The following is a 24,400-nucleotide window of genomic DNA, read 5'->3' on the forward strand; positions in this document are numbered from 1 at the left end:
GAACTAATTATATAGGACCATGCATTTAGGAATAGGGACTTTAGGATAAATAATATTACTGCATTTTCGCCACAGATTACAAAATCAAAATCAAACAAGACGAGAAAAATAATTGTAGCCTAGCCTTTGATACTGGTTTTTTTTTTATAGATGGTCTTTTTTTAGTGGGAAGATCTGAGAATGTTAACTTTCAAACAAAATTTGAACGGTATTCTATGAATCAGCTGGTTTTAGAGTACCAGCTCTCTTGGTTGCTTACAAATGCAGTATTTTCCCCTCTGTATCTTGGTGCTTCATCTTTTTTTTGCATTGGTTTCTGGCAGACATTTTTGCTTGAATCCTCCGTCTATATGCAAGTAGTAATAGCACTTTAGACTTATATACTTCTTTACAGTGCTTTACAGTCCTCTCTAACATTGTTTACAATCTCAGCCTATTTCCCCCCAACAATTTGGGTCCTCATTTTACCCACCTCGAAAGGATCCTGGTGAGATTTGGATATGGATATTTACATGGATATGGTAACCTGATGTAAATAGCTGTGTAATAGAAAAACATAGGATGTTCATGTTCTTATAAGAAAAGGATTTTCCATTCTGTATGTGCTTCTTTCCTATTGAAATGTTGAAGAGTAGCGCTTGCAGATTACAGGTAGACCTTGATTTACAGTGACTCATTTATCAACCATCCAAAGTTACGATGGCACTGGAAAAAAGTGACTTGTAACCGGATCTTACTCTTAATGCAGCATCCCCATTGTCTTGTGATCAGAATTTGAACACTTGGTCAACAACATGCACTTACTACAGTTGCAGAGTCCCCGAGTCTTGTGATTGCCGTATGTGACTTTCCCAGCTAGCTTCCAACGAATCCAAGTCAATAACAATTGCACGATTCACGTAACGACTGCAGTGATTTGCTTAACAAACACGGCAAGTAAAGTAAAATCAGACATGACTCAATAACTGCCTTGCTTAGCAACAGAAAGTCTACTCCTAATTGTTGAGGGCTACCTGTATGTTTCTTGATGCATGCATAGCCTTCAAATTTACCACATTCTGAAATACCTTGCATTTACATTGTGAAAAAGTGTTCGTAGACCGTTAATGCAGCATGGTTTTGGAGCTTCATCTTGGAAGCAATAAAAAAATGGCGGATTCATTGGCACCATTTGTTTCTGTACATACACAGGCAGAGTCACTTAGCTACTCCATTCCATCATGGGTACCTTTTGTTCTTAGCTGACAGAGGGTTATGGATTGTTACTAACCCTTGCTTGCAATTCAAACTATTTTGCAAAGGAAGATGAGGGATGACACTGTAAACTTATGACACCCTGTAATCAGTTGCACCTTTCAAAATATGAAATTCCTCTTTTATGGCTTTCTTCACCCAATTATCTGTGCCACACTTAAGCCAAAGAGGAAAGTAGATTCCAAGCCATTTGTCACCAGGTAGAACCAAATGATATCTCCAGTGAAGATCAGAACCTTTTTATTATGAAACGCGAAATAGAGCTTCCCGAAGCAATTATATTTACTACAAGAAGAAAACCTTTGACCTCCAGAACAGCAGCCAATGCTATTGCCACAGCTTTAAAAACAACTGAAAACCAGCAGTTCTTAATGCTTCCACAGGGAGAAAATGGCAGCTCTCTGCCCCTGCCTAAAACTTTTAAGGCCAGAGGCTGCTTTGTCAAAAACCCAATAAATTCTGAATTGCTCTTTAGTTTTCTTGCCAAATTCTAAGTGTGGCATTCCTTTCTTACCTTTTCTTGGAGAAAGTAAGGTGATGGACTCTTTCCCCACTCATTTTATCACTGGTGCAATAGGCCTACCTTATTGGCTGGAAGGGAGGAAGCAAGGCCTACATTTAGCCCTTAAACTCCATGATTGTCGAGATCAACAAGGGCTGCATTTCGACCTGTGGTAACTTGTACACGGAGAGGCTGTACATTGTCCAGTCTGCAATGTTGATTTATCTGGATGATATCATGTAAATCATTAATGAAGGCAGCCTCCTGGTTGTAAAATCAAGGCAGCTCAATCACTGCAGGGCTAATAGGGGCAGCTGCAATTGATGAGCCCAAAAGCAGCATGACAATCAAATCAAGACAACTGAATGTTTTATCTTTGCAGTCCTAACTTTCCCTGGGCAATGAATGAATGGACAGGGCCATACTACTACTAATAAATAACAATAATACTTGGTTGATACCTAGGATGCTGGCAGCAACCCGTATCATTAGCACCAATTATATTTATGATACATTTTGAAACGTTCAGTAGACTAAGTTTCATGTTTAATGAATAATGAATGATAATAGTAATGATGATGGTAATGATAAATAGTAGTAGTAGTACAAAATTGCATTGGCAAATTTGCCATCAGTCAATTGCAGAAGGCAGTTTTACTTGGAACAGCTTCCATCCCAGAGAGATATCTATAACACCATCAAACATCCAGATTTGCCTATCCCAAGTCCTTGGTAAAGACTGGATAGGTAGACAAAAATGCCAAACCCAGTTTAGTAGTAGTAGTAGTAAAACCAAGCCCTTTGCCTCTCATTTTCTTTGCTCACTACCCGGCGCGCTTTCTCTTTGTCATCACAATATGCAGAACCGCGGGGCCTGCTTCGTTTGCAGTTTTTTCAAGCAGTCACCCAAAGAGGTGCGAATCCGATTCGCCTTTCTCCGCCCCGGGGGCCTTCTTGGAGGGGAGAGGGCAGAAAGAGGAGGAGGAGAACGGGGTGGAGGGAAGGAGGGAAAGGGCGTAACCAGGAAGCACCGTGAAAGTGCCTTGCCCTGGAAGAGCATCGACTTTCGCCTCTCCGCCGATCATGGCTGCTAACAACCCGGGCATCGAGTTAGGTAAGCCGGGCCGCAGCGGCGGATCTCTTCCGTGAAAACTGAGGACGGTGGGCGGAACAGGCGGGGTGGGCTGGGAAGAAGAAAAGGGATGCTTTGCACTCGGGAGGTTTTCCCATGCTCCAGAGGTTTCCTCCCTTCTGCTGGTCGAGCCCGATGCCGGCTGTAGAGCAGCGGTTCGGGGGAGATGAACCCGGCCCTCTTAAAAGGTCTGAAATGCATGGTTTTAATTAGTTACCTCAGGTGGCGTTTCTTCTATGGGGCCAATTTGTTTAGCCCAAATTAGGTTACTATTCCCAGGAAGGTTAGTTGTTGGGGCAAATAAGGGAGCAGTTCCTTTATTGTCTATGGAGATTGTCCGTTATTCAAATCAAGGTTGGTCCCAAAGGTCCTTTTCCACTGGACTTCCTTGTTTTGTTCTTCTTTGAAAACGTTTCTCTTCTCATCCAAGAAGCTTCTTCATTTTTTTTTTCAGAACTAAACAAGCTTCTTGGATGAGAAACGAAACGTTTTCAAAGAAATGGGGGGGAAAAATATCCAATGGAGAGTTGATCTCTGACAGAAAGCCACTCCAAGAGAACTAGAAGCATTTGGAAATGTGGATTTACAGGTGGCTGTTACACATAAGTGTGGGTGGAGAAAATCAGAAATGTGGAGGTGATAAGCCGCCTGGGAAAGCCAAGGCAAATCATCCAAACCATAAAAAATCCGAAAGTTAGAATATTTTGGTCATGTGATGCGACACTCAGAAAAATACTTAATTCTTCAAGGAAAGATTGAAGGCAAAGGAGGTCATGGCTTCAAAATGTAAAGGACTGGTTTAGACAGAACTCAGCAGCGCTTTTTTGTGTGGCTGTTGATAAAAATAGGATCACCAACGTGATTGCCAATGACCGATAACGGATATGCCACAAAAAGAAGAAGGCCTCGTTGCACATACACATGCACAATAGTTGCTTTTCTCTCCTCTCCCATTCCTGTCTTGGTTTTTCTGGTTAGTGTCAATAAAAAGAAATATGGCAGTATCCTCCCACCTGGAATGAGTTTAAAGGACACAGTGGATGGTAGGGATCTGAAGGCACAGGGCTCACATCCTGCAAGAAGAAACAATAAGTGTGTAAGTGCCAGAAGTTTGCTTATTGGTTTACTTGATTTATAGCAGGTTTTTTTTTTCCAAACTTGACAACTTTAAGATATATGGGCTTCAATTCCCAGATTTCCCCAGATAGCTAGCTAGCTAGCTGGGGAATGGCTGGCTGGGGAATTCTGGGAGTTGAAATCCACATATCTTGTGGTTGCCAAGTTTGAGAAAAACACTGATTTATAAGGATTAAGCGATCCAGGGGAGCTTACAGGAGTGTTTTGAAACATAAAATCACTCAAATAACAGTGCAGCAGAAGATAAAAACTGAAATTCAAACACTTGAGGTAATTCCAGGATGTTTATACTTTTAAAAAAAGGAAACAATATTGAAAACCATCTTTTTTATGCCCAGCAGGAAAAAATTCAGACAGCTCAGAAACCTACGGGGACTCACAACCACTGAACGGCAAATTTTCAGAAACGTTGAGGTCACAGGAGTGACTGCAGTCTAATGTAGCTAAAGGGTGCTAAATCACACTTGACAAATCTCATATCAGCTGATAGAACCAGTATTACAAAAGATGATTGGAGAGTTGTGGAAAATGAAATATAATCCCAGCTGTTAGCAAATATTGGCAGACAAAATATTGCAAAAGGTCTAGGCCTGCAGACGAAAACTCATGTTTCCTTGTGTTGTGGCTGTGGTTTTCCAACAGTTTTCCAACGGGTTTTACAGATACTCCTCAATGTATGACTGGTCCTTTTAGAGACCATCTGAGGTTACAACAGACAATCCCCTCTCTAGTATTTATGACTTTCTTCTGAAGTTCTTCCATGATCATGTGACCTCATGTTGAGCACTTGGCAACTAACTCTTATTTATGGCTATTTGTAGCAACCTGCAGTCACATGACCATGTTACCCCAAAAAACCGCATTTATTTCCAATTTTTGGTAAAAACAGCCCATAATGAACAATGGGTTCACTTTATGATTATAGACTCCATATGACGGTCATAAATTGAGCACTACCTGTAGAGAAATTTATGATCTGTTGGTATTTCCTACTTTATAATTTGGAGAGATGTTTCTTGGGAACATTTCCAGATAAAATGCTGTTTTAAACTGCCTAAGAAAATAAATCTCTTATTAAGGTTTGGATTTGATCTCCAAAATGTATCAGGCACAAGTAACCAAGGACAGGAGTAGAGCTCAAAGCACAAAAAATTCTTATGTGCTACCTATATACAAGAATTTGGTTTGTTAATGGTCAAGATGAATTTTCATTAGCTAAGGGTCAGTGGAATTCATGGGAGGCTGGACTTAAGTGGGATTGCAAGGATTCCAAACTTATGACCCATTTAACTCCACCCTTGAATTCAGCCTGCTCAACTCCTACACAAAGAGCACGGATGTAGTCTCTTTAAAACAGCTACATCTTTTTCCAGCATCACAACTACAGAGGGCAGCTGTGCAACCCTAGCAATGTTGCCGTTTAGGAGTTTGTAGAAAGGTGCTGTGTTTATGCTTTCTAGCCCTCTGGAAGCCCTTTTAGAAATCCAGATCCAAAGCTTGCAATGCACTGTCCTAGTGTGATTTTGGTTTTGGCTTAGTACCAAACATCTCAATTGGACCTAAGGCCAAATATATTGAGTGTCCTGGAATCCGGCAAAATTGCATTTTCCAGAGAAATGACTGAATACAGTTTTTCTTTTTTCTTTTGTAAATTTTATTTGAGTTTTCACAAAGAGAAAAAAAATACAAATAAAACATCTTTTTTGAAAGTAGCGTAATCCCTGGTTACATTTCTTCGTACAGACACAAATTCAGGTTCATGCTCATTTTTATATTCTATTCCATATCTTATTACTATTTTACATTTCTGCATAGCTTCTCCACTCTTTTAATTTTCTCAATTTTATTTTAATTATCTCAATTCAAATCATTGTATTTATATTTTTTGTCTGTCCTGTTTCAATTATCTATTATCTTTTCTCATTAAACAAAATTTCTCCTGTAGTTACTGATTGGAGTATGACGCCTTTATATCTTTTCCCTAAAGTTGTAACATTCAATATAATACATAACTTCCATTCGGATTCTGCTTGGTACATTCTTAAAATACACACTGTATTCTTAAAAAAAGAAAAAATTATAAATGTATATAATTAAAACAACATTCCATTCCAATTCAATTCTATCATTAATATTAATATTCATTAAGGTCTTAACGTCTTTAACATTACTTTTCAATTAAATATCATACTTCTATGGGAACAATTATAAGCTTTCCATAGTTAATTTCCCCCCCTTCACTTATATTTTATAAAACATTAACTAATTAAAATGTTCCCGTTCCTTCCTAGTTCAATTTTCTCATTTTATTTCATTTGTTTTATTCACAAACATTTCACTAAAATACACTAACTATTTTATCCCTCATTTTAATAATACGTTGTTTCCAATTTTCTAAAGTTATTTCTATTACTAATATAATAATACAATCTTATGTACCTTTACAGAATCCCTTTTTCAGTTAGATTTTCACCCATTATCTCTAAATAGGTCCTGTTTCTCTATATCTTGCTCCAGTCCTTTGTAACTTCTTTTCCTTTCCTTCTTCCCTCTCTTCTTCTCTCTCCCCTTTTTACCCCCTTGTCTCTCTACCTCTATTTCTCTCTTCTGTATTCCCCTTTTCCCCTTTTCTATAATGCTTTCCAGTATTATACTTATTTTTCAAATTATTTTTATTTTCTTTGGTTGTTTTTTTAAGTCTTAAATTCTCCATTTTCTTTCCCCCCTGTCCTTTTTCTTCCCCACATAAAATTGCTTGTTCATTAAAGATGGCTTCTTCTTTGTCCCAGTCTTCTTGTTTTGCAGTTGTTTCTTGTTGTTTCTCATAGTTCCAAATCTTCATTTCTAAGAATTGAAAAATGAAGCCAAAAGAACCCTTCCCTTCTTGTGCATCTTCTTTGTACTTTTTAAGTTCCATTTTCAATTCATCCAGAAGTGGTGCCATTGTATAAATTTTTAAACAACCACCCGATTGATTTTAGTCATTCAAATATAATAACCAAGAATCCAAAGATCACCAAATAATCCAAATACACGCAAGCTGTTTCTTTTTTGCTTTTTTTTCACTTTCTCTTCCTGGGGTTACTATTTAGTCGCAAAGTTTCAGTTAAAATGTATCTTTTAGAAGTCTTGTTGAAGTTTTACTGTAGATTCTTTTTAATTCCAGGCAGTCTCCTCCCTCTTCCAGATCCTGCCCTTATTCTTTTTCTCTCCCTTCCTTCTTATGAAAAAGAAAAAAATTTAATGTCCAGAAATCTTTATTATCCCTTTGGCATTTTGTTTTATTTTCAGCTTAATTGCCTATTGATGTCAAAGCGGATTTTTCCAATTTCTTATTTAAGTCTCTTAGTTGTCAGTATAGGGAAGGAGAGAGTAGAAAAAAAAGCCAAACCTTTCCCTTTCACTGCTTCTGACTCTTCTTTGGGAGCGATGTTATTTTTTGTAAGTTTAAATTCCAGGATACCTTAGTTGTTGCTTTTACAATTTAACCCGGTCAGGCAAAACTTTCACTTCTTATCATCCTCCTGCACATTCTTTTCCGGTCGAGTTCTTCTTTGTGGTGGCCATTTCTGACCACTGCTGCAACCGCCTTTGGGAAAGGGGGTAATGGCCAGCTGAGGAGGAGAGATGTAGCTCTCCTCAACCCTGCTGGCGGTCTCCCTGCTCTTCACCTCTACGGGGTGGCTTAGCCCCGAAACCAGGCGGCTCGGGGCGCTCCATCAGCGAGCCCAGACAGAAACCGCACACGATCGCGGATTTCTGTCTGTCACCGAAGCCCTTCAAACCAGAAAGATGACTGAATACAGTTTTGAAGGCAAAGTTTTGGAATGTATTTTCAGACGAAACAAAGCAGATTTCCATCCCCCATCCCCCCCTCAGAGGGAGCATTAAAGAAAGTTGGCTAATTATCTGTAGTTTAACGACTTTAATTACTTTGATCCCTGAAGCCCCATGAATATTTGATTGGAACAGATGACATATTAAAAATGGTATTATTAACACTCCCAGGTTTAATGAATTGGAACGTCTTTGTCTTTCAACAGACATTCAAGATGATTCAAACCTGTTCCTTCCCGGGCGTGCAATCCGGTTTTCTTTTTTAGAGCCGATGGAATATTTATTTATATTCTGTCTTTCCTTCAGGAGCTCAGGATGGCGTGCATGGTGCTTGCATCGCCATTTTCCTCCCAAATAGCAACCCCGTGAAGTAAGTCAGACTGGGAAAGAAAGAGAGGAGCTGACCTAAGGTCATTGGGATGTACATTGATAAGAATAAAAATACTAAATATGCACAGGCCCTCCATTTTTAATTATGGTGGGTCATCTACAGCAGTGTTTCTCAGCTTCAGGAACTTTAAGATGCATGGATTACAACTCACTGAATTCTCCAACCACCATGTGGATAAGGAGGAAGTTATTACAGATGTTTAGAAAGAGTGCAGAGAAGAGCAACAAAGATGATTAGGGGACTGAAGGACGAAACATATAAAGAATGGTTGCTGGAACTCAGTATGTCTATTTTAATGAAAAGAAGGACTAGGGGTGACATGATAGCAGTGTTCCAATATCTCAGGGGTTGCCATGAAGAAGAGAGGGTCAAGCTGTTCTCCAAAGCACCTGAGGGCAAGACAAGAAGCAATGGGTGGAAACTAATCAAGGAGAGAAGCAACCTAGAACTCAGGAGAAATTTCCTGACAGAACAATTAGTGGAACAACTTGCCTTCAGAAGTTGTGGAGGCTCCATCACTGGAGGCTTTAAGGAGAGATTGGAGAACAATTTGTCTGAAATGATATAGGGTCTCCTGTTTGAACAGGTTGGACTAGAAGACCTCCAAGGTCCCTTCCAACTCTGTTATTTTGCTGGCAATGGAATGATGATGACAGTAGCATAAAACAAAGAACTTTTAAAATGCATTTTTATCATGTTTTAGTTTTCCCCAATCTGGTCACTTCCAACAAAAGTTAAATTCCAGAGATAATAGTTGCTGGCAACATGAAAGAAGAAGGCCTAAAGCAAGGGTCCCCAAACTTGGCAACTTGAAGACTTGCGGACTTCAACTCCCAGAAGCTATGGGAGCTGAGGAATTCTGGGAGTTGAAGTCTGCAAGTCTTCAACTTGCCAAGTTTGGAGACCTCTGGCCTAAAGAATTATAGGTCCAAAATTGGACCAGTGTCTTAAGACTGCTGCTCACATCTCCCCTTCAGTTTCTTCCCAAAATTGATTTTGGATGTTAAATGGTGATAGAAGTAAGTGGATGTTTTTTCCCTCCCCCCTCTAGATCTTACATGGCTTGCACGGGTTCGGGTGAATCACCCAGCTGTTTTAAAGCGGGCAGCGCAGATTGAAACACAACGGTCCATGAAAAAGAATTGGCTGGTGAGAAGTCCCCTATTCTTGGGTTTCCAAAAGAGACCACCTCCTCCCGTGAATTTTAGCACCGTCTTTTGTTCATGGTGCTTGCTGCTTTTGTCATCAAAACTCAACAGTGGCATTGGTGAAAGATGATCTGTTTATCCTACTGAATTTGAGACTTGGAAGGCCACAAAGAACAGCTAAAATACAAATGTTTTAAGACAGGGTCCCTTGTCAGAGTTCTGAGTAATGTATCCACTGAAAGCAGAACTCTGAGGCAAGTAGATTCCCTAAAGAACATATTTACTGGTCACATCCTATTGGCACAGCTAGTGAAAACCAACCCTAAAAGTTCCTGCGGTTTTCCCTCTAATTAAAAGAGCAAATATTCCCTCCCCAGACATCACCGGTCACATTGTCCAACGAAGGTAGCTGGGAGGCTGCTTGACCAATCCTCTGCCATCTGCTGGGATGACCTTGGTTTCTACAGGAAAACTTTTTGTTTTGACTGGTAGCCGGTCTATCTGCTTCTCCCCTCCCTTCTCCTTTTCAAAGTTTGTGGCAACTATGAGGCAGGAGAAAAATGGCTTCAACCAGGTCAGCTTCAGAGTTGACACCCCCAACCAGTGGGTCATGGCCCACTATTGGGCTGGGCCACATGATTGGCTGAAGGGTGCATGTGCCTTCGCAGTGCACATAACTCCACTTGTACTTTACCTCATTGCGGGTGCTTGCGGCTTCTGTTGTGCAAATATTGCTGCGAACGTTGCGTGACCAGAGTCAAGGGGGAAATGAGTGATGTATTTTAGTATCAGCTGGCTGTCAGGACTCCAACAAATCCACCCCCATTCAAATCATAAGTCTCTAGCCGCATCTCTCAGAAATAATAAAATTGATTTATTAGAAGGGGCCATGTTGGAGTAAACTGGATGCAGCCGATACTAAATTACATCATATATTTCCCCCTTGACCCTGGTCTTCCCCCCACCCCCTGGATATATATTCCCCAATGGGGCACATCCATCCCCAAGAGTCAACAATCATGCTCTCCAGTAATAGTGTTGCACTTGAGCTGCCAGGGTGATTATCTAGGCACTTAAGGAATGCACCGTTTTCTTCCACTCCCTTTTTCTGGCAGCTAAAAAGACCAAAGGAGTATCTTTTTAGTTGACAGTGTATTTACAACACGTGCAGTGGTCATGTAATTGCTGTTCACAACCTTCCCAGCTGGCTTCCAACAAGCAAAGTCAATGAGAGAAGCTGGATTCACTTAATGACCACGTGATTCACTTAACAACTGTGGTGATTCATTTAACAACAACCAAAAGATCATAAAACTGGGCATGAGGCATTTAACAACTGTCTTGCTTACCAATAGAAATTCTGGATCCGAATGTGGCTATAAGTCGAGAACTGCCCGTACCTAGTCAGGTTTTCAGGGCATGATCCCATTGATAAAAAAAACCAACTTTCTAATTGATTTTCAAAAGCTGTTTGTTCTACCGCCTCTTCAGCTCAAATTGATTCTTGAAACAGTTTTCACTGTGTTTGCCTTCACAACTCATCTTGCAAACAAGGAGACTAGAATCCCATTCCTAGCTGCTAATTGTATGTTCTTTTCTATCTCTTATAGATAACACGGGGATTCAACTAAATCCCTTTTCTGCAATAAAATAAACCCTGCTTTAAATCAAAACAGAAAAAAAGAATTGCACACTTTTAATACTGGTGTGGAGAAGGGGAATAAATTGAAATCCTTCTTCTTCTGCTTTCAGCAATGGGTTGGTGGAGCAACTATACCAAGTTCCCAGTGATGTCAGCATCTACATATCTTAATTAACTTGACTATTGTTTATGCAAACCCATAGTTACTACTTAATTTGTGACTTGTTTAAAATCAAAAGCAGTCAGGTTAGAAGAAGGAGAAATACAGGTTAGTCCTTGACTTATACCAGTTCGTTTAATGACCATTCAAAGTTACAACGGCACTAAAAGAAGTGACGTATGACCATTTTTCACACTTATGACCTTTCCAGCATCTCCGTGAACATGTGAACAAAATTCAGGTGTTTGGCAACTGGTTATATTTATGATCGTTGCTATGTCCTAAGATCGTGGGATCACCTTTTGAGACCACCTAACCAACAAATTCAATGGGAAAGCAAAGATTAACTTAACAACCGGGTTACTAACTTATCAACTACAGTGATTCACTTAACAACTTGAGGCAAGAAATGTTGTAAAATTGGGCAAAATTCATTTAACCAGTATCTCCCTTGATAGCAGAAATTTTGGGCTCAGTTGTGGTTGTATCTGTATAACAGACTAGAGGCTGCTATTGGACTAGGACTGGGGCGATATCCATATTTGTGTCTACACTTGACCATGAAAGACTTTGAATTAGTTCAACTCATAGTTGTGGTGTTCTGGAGATATAAACAAGGGAAGCTACCGTGCAACCTGTGGTTGTTTCGGTGGTTTGAGAAATCTTAACAACCATCAGATGGCAGCAAAACACAGAAAACTCTTCGCTGCCCTCTGTTGGTCATCTGTGGTTGCTCTAATCAAGGATCCAACCACAATTACAGGTAGCCTTTGAAATACGCATACAAACAAGCTCCAAATTTCCACCCCAGGACACCGCATATGAATGCACTATTTAAAAAAGATTATACATTCATTCCAATTACCGAATGTCTAAATTTTGATCATGATGCTACAGTAGTCTTAAGTGTGAAAAATGGTTATAAGTCACATTTTTCAGTCCCGCTGTAACTTTGAACGTTCACTGAATGAATGGTTATAAGTCAAGGACTATCTGTACCAACCATGTAGCTCAATTGCAAGGACGTGTTTTAAAAGCAGTTTGGTGTGTGTGTGTTTTTAAAGGCAGCTTGGCTTTTGAGAGCCGTCACCTGCATAGACCTCACCACTCTTTCTGGAGATGACACCCCATGCAGTGTTTGCCGATTGTGCCACAAAGCCAAACATCCCATCCGAGAAGATTTGTTACAAGCCTTGAAAATGGGCGATAAAGGTACGTTGTGGTTATGAAACCTTGCTTCTATCTGGGGAAAGTGTACTGATAATTTTGAATATTGTTGTCCTTCATCAGACAAAGATAAACAAACTGAGTAGGCAGAGCTGGGCTAGCAACGTGATATGTAATGTGAAAATGGAAGAAAAAAGGGAAAAGCATATTGCAAGTTCAACAGCCACCAGAACAATTGACCCAAGAGCAGGGGTGTCAAACTCAAGGCCCAGATTCGGCCTGTGGGGTGCTTAGAGCTGGCCTGTGGGACCAGCCCGGAAATATACAGGAATCAGCCTGTGGTGCCTCTGCTGGGCAAAGCAGGCCACGGGGGACCGCATGTGGCTCCCCCACGGCTCATTTTTGGCGTCCATGGCCTCCTGTAGCACCCTGCTGGCTGAAAACAGTCTCCTACTGCACTCTGCGGGACAAAACGGGGGCTGCAACCACCCCACGCCCATTTTGGCCAACAGGGTTCTATAAGAGGCGTCCGTTCCGTGCCCCCCCCCACTCCGCTCCAGCCTGCGGAGGAGAACTACAATGCTGATCCCTCCCTCAAAGAAATCCAGTTTGACACCCCTGCCCAAGAGGATCAAAAGTCTTCTTCAAAAACAAAGTGGCAGGAAGATTGCTTCGTTTTGCTTTTTAGCCGTAGCTTCCTCCAATAGTTTCAAGTGCTGGACGAGGCTAAGTGGAAGCTGTGAGAATAAGCAAAGCATTTGATCAAGACAAATGGTGTTTTCTCTTCTCAGTAATGCCGATCGCATTAAGGAACATGAAAACTGCCTTGCACAGGCTCACAGTGGATCGATCCCAGCAGTGTTCACTCTTCAAGCCATTCCCCAGGCATGAAAAATTCATAGTGCCTGATAAATCTCAAATATTATGGATTTTGCCAAGAAGAAATGTTGAATAGAATAGAATAAAATAGAATAGAATAGAATAGAATAGAATAGAATAGAATAGAATAGAATAGAATAGAATAGAATAATAACTTTACTGTCATTTTGAATGTATACTAATTGGCATATATTAATGTGAAAAGTAAAATTGTTCTTATGCCTCTAAAATCATGGAAATTATCCCAGATTTTAGCTTAAATTATGGCCATGATAGGACAAACTTGGTCATGTGAGTTAATATTCCAATTATTGACTTGCATCTTGAACAGATACACATGTTGTTGTTTTTTGCCTATGGAGATTCTCAGTCCTCCAGGTCATGGTTGCCCCAAATGTGCTTTTTTCAAGAGGCAACTGGACTTTTTTGTTTTGCTTTGAAGGTGTTTCACTTCTCATTCAAGAAGTTTCTTCAACTCTGACTGGATGATGGGGAACTTTTTGTGTGTGAAAACTTCTGAACGATCTCCTCCCAAATTTCTCCCGCTCTTCCAAAATAATGTTTAACTTTACTGCTTTTACAATAGTCGGGAGAGTACTTTGAAGGCTGTCTTTTGAAAGGCAAATTAAATACTAAGGTCTTCTTCCAAAGCTAGGTTGTTTGATTGTGGACTCTCATAATCCCTATGTGGCTGGGGATAGGGGTGGTTGGAGTCCATCTACACAGAGTGCAAAATTAGGAAAGGCTCCCTTGGATTGAACTAAGTTAGTGGACAAAAGTCACATGAAGAGGGGTCCTTGGCACTTGCTGAGCTTGGTGGTTCTCTTACAAACATTTCAAGCTACATCACTGTTTAGTTTGATGTCAACAGTGCCTCAGATAGAAAGTCCATACAGAGAGAGGTAAGGACAACAGAGAAGATTCTAGGAAGCTTGCTTCCCATTATTCAGGATACTGCTTATAAGTGCTACATGCTTAGAGCTCAAAGCATTGCTAGAGACCCTACATTTTACAGTGTGTTTCTGTTGCTCCCCTCAGGGAGGAAGTTTCAAAGTATTTCTAGCAGGACTACTAGATTCTATAACAGCTTTGTTCCCTAGACCATCTGTCTGGTAAACTCGCAAGATTCGTTTTTCTTGCCATGTACATGTATACATCCGAACTAGACTGTGTTGTTTCTCTGTGTCATATATGTGGGTATGTGGGTATATGCATCTATCTATCTATCTATCTATCTATCTATCTATCTATCTATCTATCTATCTATCTATATTTCTGTTATGTTTATCTAGTGTATATTGGAGGCAGTGACCCTTTGAGATCTGTATGCAACCAAATTTCATTTTAATGTATGCCGATGAGTGTACATTTAAAGTGACAAGTCTAAGTCATTACCCAAACTAGACAACATCACAAGTGCTCAATCAATGCTTGAGTTCTGGTGCTGTTACCTATTTTGGATAATGAAATGTCTGCAGGAAAACAGACAAGCTCAGAGACCACCAAGAACCCTGCATTTCAACCTGTCAGTATATTCATGAACTGGAATAGAGCATGGTAACAAGGTCAGCCAATGAATAGGCATAGCAACTAAGTCAGCTAATGAGGACTGTTTGGAAACTGAAACTAGAAGTAGCCTAGACTGGAAATTGAAACTAGAAGTAGCCTAGACTGGAAATTGAAACTAGAAGTAGCCTAGGCGCGGCTCTGAAGCTATGTTGAGCTGAGTCTGTCTATTGAAAATGGAACTGCTTCTCTCCTCTGCTGTGTATAATGCTTGCCTGCTGAACTAAAGTGAAACCGATGTCTGTTTCTGAGCTCCTGAGTTGCTCTTCAGCTTGGAACCTGTAACATGTCTGCTTCTGTTTGAGTTTGCTCCATCTTAGAGAAATCTACAGCTGGTATTGTAAAATTTACTTTATATGTTTATAAAGAAGTTAAATGAAGCCTCAATCATCTGTGTTTACTTTTCTGGTGCTGAATTTACGCTGCGATACTCTGAACACAACACTGAGCTACCAATATTCTCTTTTGTTGAGGATAACAGAGTCTTGATGATGGTTCCTTTCCAGGCATCACCACAGCAGCCATTTGTGTCTATCCGGCTAGAGTAGCTGATGCTGTTAAGGCTCTCAAATCTACTGGCTGCCACATCCCAGTAGCTTCAGGTAAGCTCTCCACAGGAATTTCTGAAATTTTATTAATCGTTCATTAACATTTCTGCCTTGTACTTCACTGAGGTACAGCCCCACATTGTCATGCCACATATTACTAGAAGCCAACCTTGATACAGTTCTGGGTTAAAAAGAACAATCAAGCCCTAACAATCTATGATCTAAATGAATGAAATGAAATAATGAGATGCGTGGATAGTCCTCCACGTGCAACCACAACGGAGCCAAAAATTTATGTTGCTAATCAAGACACATGTTAAGTGAGTTTTGCCCCATTTTACAAGCTTTCTTGATGCAGTTGTTAAGCGACTCACTGCAGTTGTTGCTAAGTTAGTAACATGGTTGTTAAGGAATCTGGTTTCCTCATTGACTTCGCTCGTCAGACGGTCGCAAAAGGAGATCACATGATCCCAGGACACTGCAACCAGCAGGCCCTCTCCAGGTGGCCAGACCAGATGGTCAGATTTGCTGGTGTCAAATTATTCATGCTATATCTGGGTGATACCTATTTAAAGGAAACGTTCAGCTCATGCTACTTCAAGGGTCTTCAAACTTGGCAAGTTTAAGACTTGTGGATGTCAGGTTCCACTATTCACGCCAGAAAATGAAAAGTCAAAAGCAAACCTTTTGCCAGTGTTGTTTTATCTCTGCAGTGAAAACAGCACAAACTGACTAGCAACAAACCGCTTCTTGTCAGAGCTGCCGACAGTAATCCCACACCACCGATATAGCCGCGCAACACCACCGCCTCCACTACACCCTATAACTGTGATTGTGAACCTATGGCATGTGTGCCACAAGTGGCACGCAGAGCCATTTGTGCTGGCAATGCAAGCCGCAAACAAACTTACCTCACTGTGCATGTGCGTGCCTCACAGCTGATTTTTTTTTTTTGTTGGTTTGAGGCCTTTTTCGGCCTCCCAGAGGCTTGGAAAAAGCCTCTGCAAAGCTTTTCAGGATGAAAAGCCCATTTAGTCACTTCCGGTAATACTGGAAGTGACGAAACAGGCCTACAATTCAGCCTGAAAAGCCTTGCAGAGGCTTTTTCCAAGCCTCTGGGAGACCGAAAAAGACCTCAAACCAACAAAAAAATCAGCTGTGAGGCATAGTGCAGGTAAGGGGGTGGGGGATTACGCGCGTATGTGTAGAGGGCATGGAGAGGGGGGCACGCATTGCATTCTGGGTGCTGGCACGTGAGTACGTGCATGCTGGCACGTGCGGAATTTTTCACACTGGAGCCCCAAAAGATTAGACATCACTGCCCTATAATCTTCTGTCTCCCTACAAGGATAATGCCGCTTTCCAGATAATTTGAAACTTGCACCTCTCAGCTGTAGGTCACACATGCGCAACATCTTCCCTAGCCTCCAGTGCCCTTTAACGCTGCTCAGTTGGCAGCTGTGCAAGTGCAGTATGTCCCCCCTTCGTTGGTCTTCGTCATCAGTGCTGCGACTGTCCACCCCCCGGAATGGTAGCCCTGGCTCCAGTAGGGCTGACATGCGGCCCCTCTACCATAGGGACGGGAGCTGCAAAATAAAGAATATGGTTAGTTCGCTTCTCCCTCCCGAGTCCTGTCCTGTACACAGGAACCCCCTGGTTTTGTGGGATTCCGATGATGGAATTTGGCTATAAGTCTGGTAGGGCTGACAGTGGACTTCAACTCCCAGAATTCCTGAGCTAACATAGGAGGAATTCTGGGAGTTGAAGTCCACAAGAAGTCTTAAAGCTGTCAAGTTTGAAGACCCCTGCATGAAACAGCAGTGCTATATATATGTTTTTTTACTACTGAGGCCAGTGTTATTGGATGCTTACTCATCAGTTCCGTCTTTGAGAAATTTAACTTGGGCTTTATTTGCTCTGAATGAAGTCAAAAATGCGTGTCCCAAGGATAAAGTTGCAGGATCCAATCTGTGTCGGTCCTTGGGACCAGAGTTTTAGTCTTCCAGACTTTCAGATTCATGCTGAAGCCCATCTTCAGAGAACTTCTCCCTCACTAGCATGTGGTGAATTGCTCCATTGGGATCCTCACAGAGATTCCAAACACTACTTCAAAACGTTTGTGCTATTTCCAGTTTGGTCAAGGGAGGGTTGATGTATTGATGCTATTTTACTTGTACCCTATGACGATCATTAAGTGTTGTACCTTATAATTCTTGACTCTTGATGAATGTATTTTTTCTTTTATGAACACTGACAGCATTTGCACCAAGACAAATTCCTTGTGTGTACAATCACACTTGGCCAGTAAAGTGTTCTGTTCTGTTCTGTTCTGTTCTGTCCTGTCCTATTCCATTCACCAATGGTTGACATCCCATAGTGGTTTCATGTTAAACAGCATGTTAAGCATCTAAACTTTGGGATTCCCCCATGGACTTCACCATTCCTCGCACAGATTGAGGCTGCTCACTTGAGTAGCAGTCAAATCACTGTAAAATAATTTTGCAATTCTGGTAGCCTGGAAGGATGCTATGACTGATGGAATTGAAAGCTGCTGAGAGGCCTAATAAAAATCTTACATCTTAACGCCTGATATAGAATACTGACACTATTTTAACCTCCCTGATGTACTTAACGGACTTTTTCTTTTCTTTTCTTAGTGGCAGCTGGATTCCCAGCAGGACAGACACCTTTAAAAACCCGTTTAGAGGAGATCCAGTTAGCCGTGGAAGATGGGGCCAAAGAGATTGATATTGTCATTAATCGAACCTTTGTACTCACAGGCCAGTGGGAAGGTGAGCATTCGCATAGTCCTAAAATCAAGGTTCTAGGGCAGACTCTTCTTACTCTTCCCCCCCCGAATAAACCAGACCAGAAACTCAATTGTGGTGGTGCGGTGCCTACTTTGGAAAGAGTCTTTGTTCTTAGCTAGTGGCTACATTTTGGGCACAAAGAGAGACTTGTGGGCTCTTAGGAATATAACGCTGACATTTTGCTGACAGTAATTTGCCAAGAGTTTGCAATCCTATCCAGGCTGTTCAAAATTTTCAAGAGAATTAGAATTAGAATTTAGAATCTCCTTTTATTGTGCACTGGTAGGTGGTTGCCTTTTTTTAAAAAAAAAAATTGTTTATGGCTGCTATAAATTTTGAAAATACATCTGTAGATACTGGGGTGGTTGTTGTTGTTTTCAAAAAGCCAAACCAAAACCCAACTTTTTCTGCAAAGCTATTTTGTGAAAATTCTAATTCATCCATACTTTTCTCTAAATTAAGTGCAGGGGTGGGAAAAGAAAAGTATGTGCTCTAATTATTTGCAACAGAATTGTTAAAAAGAATTCAAAGAGTTTTTTTCTGGTTTAGGTGGTGTGTCATGTTGGGGGAAAAAGTGTGCTGGATTCTTGACAACAAAATCAGTATTTTCTAATTGGTTTTCACAGAGTTTCAGGGCATGTGTGGTACTGTTTAGATTGCTGTGGCTAGTTGTCTCCCCAGAATGCTATTAATTAGTTGATTTTAATACCACGGGGAGATACCTTTTCTCTGCACAGTAATTGGGTATTCCTTAATGTACCTTGAATTGTTTGCCTGTAAGTGCTGACAGAACTCCCAACACCTGGATTCTGTGCAGAGAAAAAAAGGATGCAGTTGAACATCCTTGCATTAAAACACAACTCTTCCCCTCCCCCCATTGTTTTGGCTGAATGATACAGCGTGTTTACTATGTTTGTTGGCCAAAAAGACTTCCAAAGTAGCTTGCAAAACTCAGCTCTTGCTTTCGAGGTAATATTTAGAAAAAGGCAAGTGTGGAAAGAGGAGCGAGGAGGAGAAATCTATGCCATCTATACTTCGGCATCCATGCGGGTAAAATACAGGTAGTGCTTGACTTACACCCAAATTTCTGATGCTAAGCGAAACATTTGTTAAGGGAGTTTTGCCCCGTTTTACAACCTTTCCCGCTGCGGTTAAGTGAATCACTGCCATTGTAAATGTTAGTAGCACAGTTGTTAAGTGAATCTAGCTTCCTTCTTGACTTTGTCGGTCAGAAGGTTGCAAAAAGGGATCACATGAACCCCAGGACACTGCAGTTGCAGAGGTGGGTATTCAGCAGGTTCTGACCAGTTCTGGAGAAGCAGTAGTGGAAATTTTGAGAAGTTTGGAGAACCGGCAAATCCCTCCTCTGATTGGCCCCGCCCCATCTATTCTCCGCCTCCGGAGTCCCAGCTGATTGGCCGGGTCTTTTTTTGTTGCCCTGCACAGGAGAACAGAGCTGAAAAGCAGGTTATTGGGGTGGGGAGGGGATGAGGATTTTGTAACAACCTTCCCCTGGAGCGGGGTGGGCATGGGGATTCATGCCCACCAAGCCACGTCCACCAAGCCACGCCATGCCACGCCCACAGAATGGGTAGTAACATTTTCTGAATCCGACCACTGTGTTGTCGTCATATATGAGTCAGTTGGCGAGAATTTTGATCAGGTGAATTTTCCTCTGAATTTTGATCAGGTGATCTTGGGAAGGCTGCAACAGTCTTAAGGATTGAAAACGGTCATCCGTTTTGTTTTTAGTGCCATTGTAACTTCCAACGGTCACTAAATGAACTTTGTAAGTTGAGGATTACCTGTAGTTCAGCTTGCTTGATGGAATTGCTCCAGCTGAGTGTAATTTGAGAGAGGCAAAGGGCAAGTGATTTCTCAGCAAAATTGTTTGCTTTTTTAAGCGATTTGGAGCCTTAAAAGAGATGGTGGGTTTGCCCTCTTTCTTGAATTCCTTTTATTGGAAATGGCTTGTAAATTGCTTTTTTGGATATTAAGAACTTTCAGAATGTCGAGTTTTATTACACTGAGTGTAATGACTTTCTTCCAACTGACATTGAAATAGGATTTACGTAGGTTTAAAAGTTAAAGAAAACTTTTTTTAATTTGGAAATAAGCAGCCAAGGGTAATTAGAATGTTGATTTTGGAAAGTTTTGAACCGAGTAAAGGGCCACATAGCCTGGACACAACATTTTGCAAGAATAAGAATGCTTTCTGTAGTTTGTTTAATATCTTATTAAAAATAGACGAAGATTTTGAGTGTTTGAGCAAAAAGAGCTTTAAGTGAAACATTTTCTCTAGGAAAATGTGGATTAGAGAAAAAACATGGTAAGAGTAGATTTTGAAGGTTGGTTACTAGAAGCAACCAGGAATTTTTTTTTTATAATTTATCATCATGTATTATTATAATTAATGGAGAAGATCTGCTAGTAAAGAATGGAGAAAAATATTAACTCTGAAAAAATGCAAGGATATTTGGCAGGAAAATATGCAGAAGTTTCTATTTAAGATTCTCTCTATACATCAACACAATTTGGAGAAGGGGGGAGATTTTCTTTGCTTTTTAAAAGCATCACTATATTTATTTGAAGGTTTACATTACAACTTTAATGTTTTTCGCACCTCAAAAATAGCTGGAAACTGCCGTCACGTTTCAATAGTCATAGCTGGAGATCTTCCAAGGACTGCAAAAAGGAGGCCTTTAAACCTCCATAGAGCTGTGTGGCTGCTGGTACAGCATCAACAATGGACTTAGCAGTTTTCAAAGAACAAGAAGTCGAGGAAGTTATGCATGAAGATTTAAAACAGGACAAATGATACCTGGGAATAGAAGGGAAATAAAGGCAATAAGCTGCCCAGAGTCGCTTGACAGTCAGATGGGTGGCATATAAATTTAATAACTAAACCTAAATACATAAATAGAAAATGGAAGACGATGTCATCCTTCAGTTGGGTGTACTTAAATTTAGATAGAGAAGAACTTGACGTTGCATTGAGGGGTTTTCATAGGAATGGCAAGCTTGAGGTGGTTTTTGAAGGCTATTATACAGGTAGTCCTCGACTTATGACCACAATTGAGCCCAACATTTATGTTGTCAAGTGAGACAATTTTTAGGTGAGATTTGCCCCACTTTACAACCTTTCTTGCCACAGTTGTTAAGTGTACCACTGCACTTGTTCAGTTAGCAGCACGATGTCAGGTTTCCAAGTGATGAAATCCATTTAAAAAGAAAAGAGCAAAGTCTGTCTTCCAAAACAATTTCTTTTATTTAGGAAAGCATCGAATTGGCAAAGTCTGTTGTAATTCCGGATCTGACACAACCCGGAATTACACCACGTAATGTTGGAAATTAGAAACAACTCCCAAAAGTCACATTCCCTAATAGAGGTAAATCGACATTTCCTGGTGTCTTCAACCTCCACCTCCAGGTCCACCAGTTTCGGTTCCCACGGGAAAGGAGAACCACCTAGCCTAAACAACCCTCACGATCTCCACTCCTCCCACCTTGGGAATGTGGCAAGCCTGAAATCCTCCCCCCGCCCCCCCCAACCAGCAAAGAGAAAGAAAAGGAATATATGATAGGGCTAAATTTTGGGCTTGACACACGGTTGTGATCACCTGACCACGGAGCTGCTACAATGGCCGTAAGCGTGAAAAACGTTCCTAAGTCACTTTTTTCAGGGCCATTGTAACTTTTGAATGGTCGCTAAATGTAATTCGAGGACTGGCTGCAGAGAAGAAAGATTCTGAAAACTTCTGGTGTATTTTCTTTGCTTACAAATTAACAGTACCTCGTATTTGTCGTTCAGATGGCCCACTTGAAAAGTTGATTTGTGGTGGGTTGTAAATTAGAGACGCGATCAGGTGCATTTTGAAAGGAATGGCCTTGGATGTTCCTCTCCTTCAGGCAAATACACACACGCACACACCCCTCCATTTTCTTTTTTATTTTTTTAAAGAGCTTTCTAAAAAGCCCGTGGCAAAGTTGAGGGTCATGTTTGATGGGAAACCGTTGGGCTCACCGAACAGCCTTTCAGCATTGAATGCAACTCTAAAATCACTGAAAATGTTAAGTACCCTAACATATGTCCAATTATGCTCATCTTTAAGTTAAATCTGCTGTTACCTATTATAGTGTATCTTCATAACACTTGAACTATAATTTGTCTAAGCCTGGGCTTTAACAATTATTTTAAGTGTTCTCTAATGGATTGGAATATAAAAGCAAGTTGTTGTGAGCACTATATCCCTTTTTTTTTCCATATAAGAATGGAGTCCTTGCATTGAAGTCACAAAAGTATTTTTTTTTAATGCTACCTGAGTTCTATTCATGCTTCAGGGGAAGAGGAGTTTTCTCCCTCTCTCAGAATATGCCATAAGCCCGTGAAGGCGAACCTATGGCACGTGAGGCACAGGAGGCACGCAGAGCCATTTGTGCGGGCATGCAAGCCCCGGCCAAACTTACCTGCACTGTGCATGCACACGGCTCCCAGATGGTTTTTGGCCCGTTTGAGGCTGTTTTCGCCATCCCGGAGGCTTGAGGAAAGCCTCTGCAGCATTGGGAGGCTGAAAAACAGGCCCATTTCGGCATTTCCGGAAATACCTGAAGTGCCGAAATCAGAAGTGCTGAAATGGGCCTGTTTTTCGGCCTCCAAAGGCTACAGAGGCTTTCCTCAAGCCTCTGGGGGGACGAAAACAGCCTCAAACAAGCCAAAAATCAGCTGGGAGGTGTGCACGTGTGCAGTACAGGTAAGGGAGTGGCGGGGTTGTGCGCGCATGTGCAGGGAGGGCACTGTCAGCTTTGAAATTCAGCTGCCACATATATTTTTTTTTCGAGAGAGGAGTTGAAAAGTTCAAGGTTAATCTGTGTGTCTTATTAAGAATTTCCAGTTGCAGTTAATTGGTTCTCGTGGTTTATGAAGTGTAGAAGTGGGAGGAGAGAAGGCGGATTCTGTGTAACCCAATCAATTGGAGAAAGAACGTCTCGGAGTGATTGATATCATGGATACTGTCTGGATGCTTGACAGGCACATTGCATTGTGGGTACCGGCACGCATGCGCACGCTTTTGGCACACCACAACAAAAAGGTTCGCCATCACTGCTCTAAGCGATAGGAAAGGATAAGAGCTTGGAATCTGGTCTTGGATCCTAAGATATTTGAAGATCAGGGAAGTCCAAGGACCCTTGTTGCCAAGGTTCAATCAAAGCCCTCCCAGTATATTCAAAGATACACTGTCCTTGAAAATGGAAATATTATTTAGTCTCTTATATCCCTGTTAGTCTTCTGGGATAATGAGGCTTTCACTGAAGTGATCAACATGTAATAAAACATATCAGAAAATGGATTTTGTTACCTTTTGTTAGTTGGACTCCCTCTGAATACTGTTGGGCCTTCCAAGAGAGAGATGGCTCCAACAGGTTTCCCACTGTCAGCTACCACCTTATTGCTTGCTTGTGCTTCGCTGCTATGCAGTGACAGCCTGCCCTGAACTGTGGGGAGGGGGAACGAAGGGCAGAAGACTTGGGGGGAAATGGAAATAAGCTGCCTCAAGGTCGTCCAGTTGGAAGAAGGAAGGAGCCACATACCAAACCTGACTATCTTGCTGGAACCTGATTGGTTACAGTGGGTTGGGCAATGAGAGTTAGTTAAAGGAGGAAAAAGGAGAACTTAAAGATGTTGGTGCACGATTCTCTGTTTGGGCTTTGCAATACTGCAGTACTTTTCTATTTAGATCATTTCTGTTTAGAGAATTGTGGCAGGTCTGACACCCACCCTGTCTTTTGATGATGACCCTGACTTTTGATGATCGTGATGATGATGATTATGATAGTAGTAATAGTAGTAATAGTAATGTCATCATGGTCATTGGCATGGCATCTCAGACCAGCATTCAACATCATTTTTATTTGCAAATGGAGCCCTTAAACGTTTTTTTTTAAATAAACTAAAAGGTAATGGCAGTCCAGTGCTTTTTTTTACAACGATCTCAATTGTTTCCTCATTATTTTGATCAGCAATTGGTAGGGAAAAAAAGCCCAATTATGGACTTGATGAGATCACTTCTGAGTTTAATCTGTGTTTGTTCATTTTTTTGCTGTTTAAATCCAAGCTGGGAAAAATGATGATAAAGTAAAAAGATGCTAGGGAATCCTTGGTGCTTTCTGAACTCGGATGTTTGCTTGCAGATGTTCCATTAGGTAACATTATTGACGTTACCTAGTCA

At 41.0% G+C, this 24,400-nt stretch overlaps 1 protein-coding gene across 1 annotated transcript in view; it reads left to right on the top strand.

Annotated features, from left to right (window-relative positions):
* Positions 1-2,716: 2,716 nt before the first annotated feature.
* The window catches only part of DERA (deoxyribose-phosphate aldolase), a 45,920-nt gene continuing 24,236 nt past the window's right edge, over positions 2,717-24,400 (top strand). Inside the window, exons 1-5 of the mRNA XM_026713702.2 lie at positions 2,717-2,870; positions 9,305-9,402; positions 12,268-12,415; positions 15,322-15,417; positions 18,021-18,155. Coding sequence (XP_026569487.1) covers positions 2,840-2,870; positions 9,305-9,402; positions 12,268-12,415; positions 15,322-15,417; positions 18,021-18,155 — 508 coding nt within the window. The 5' untranslated portion in view covers positions 2,717-2,839. The remainder of the gene's footprint in view (positions 2,871-9,304; positions 9,403-12,267; positions 12,416-15,321; positions 15,418-18,020; positions 18,156-24,400) is intronic.

The sequence above is a fragment of the Pseudonaja textilis genome, chromosome 5, assembly GCF_049901715.1.
Source record: "Pseudonaja textilis isolate UNSWEBS1 chromosome 5, rPseTex1.2, whole genome shotgun sequence".
Classification (NCBI taxonomy): Eukaryota; Metazoa; Chordata; class Lepidosauria; order Squamata; family Elapidae; genus Pseudonaja; species Pseudonaja textilis.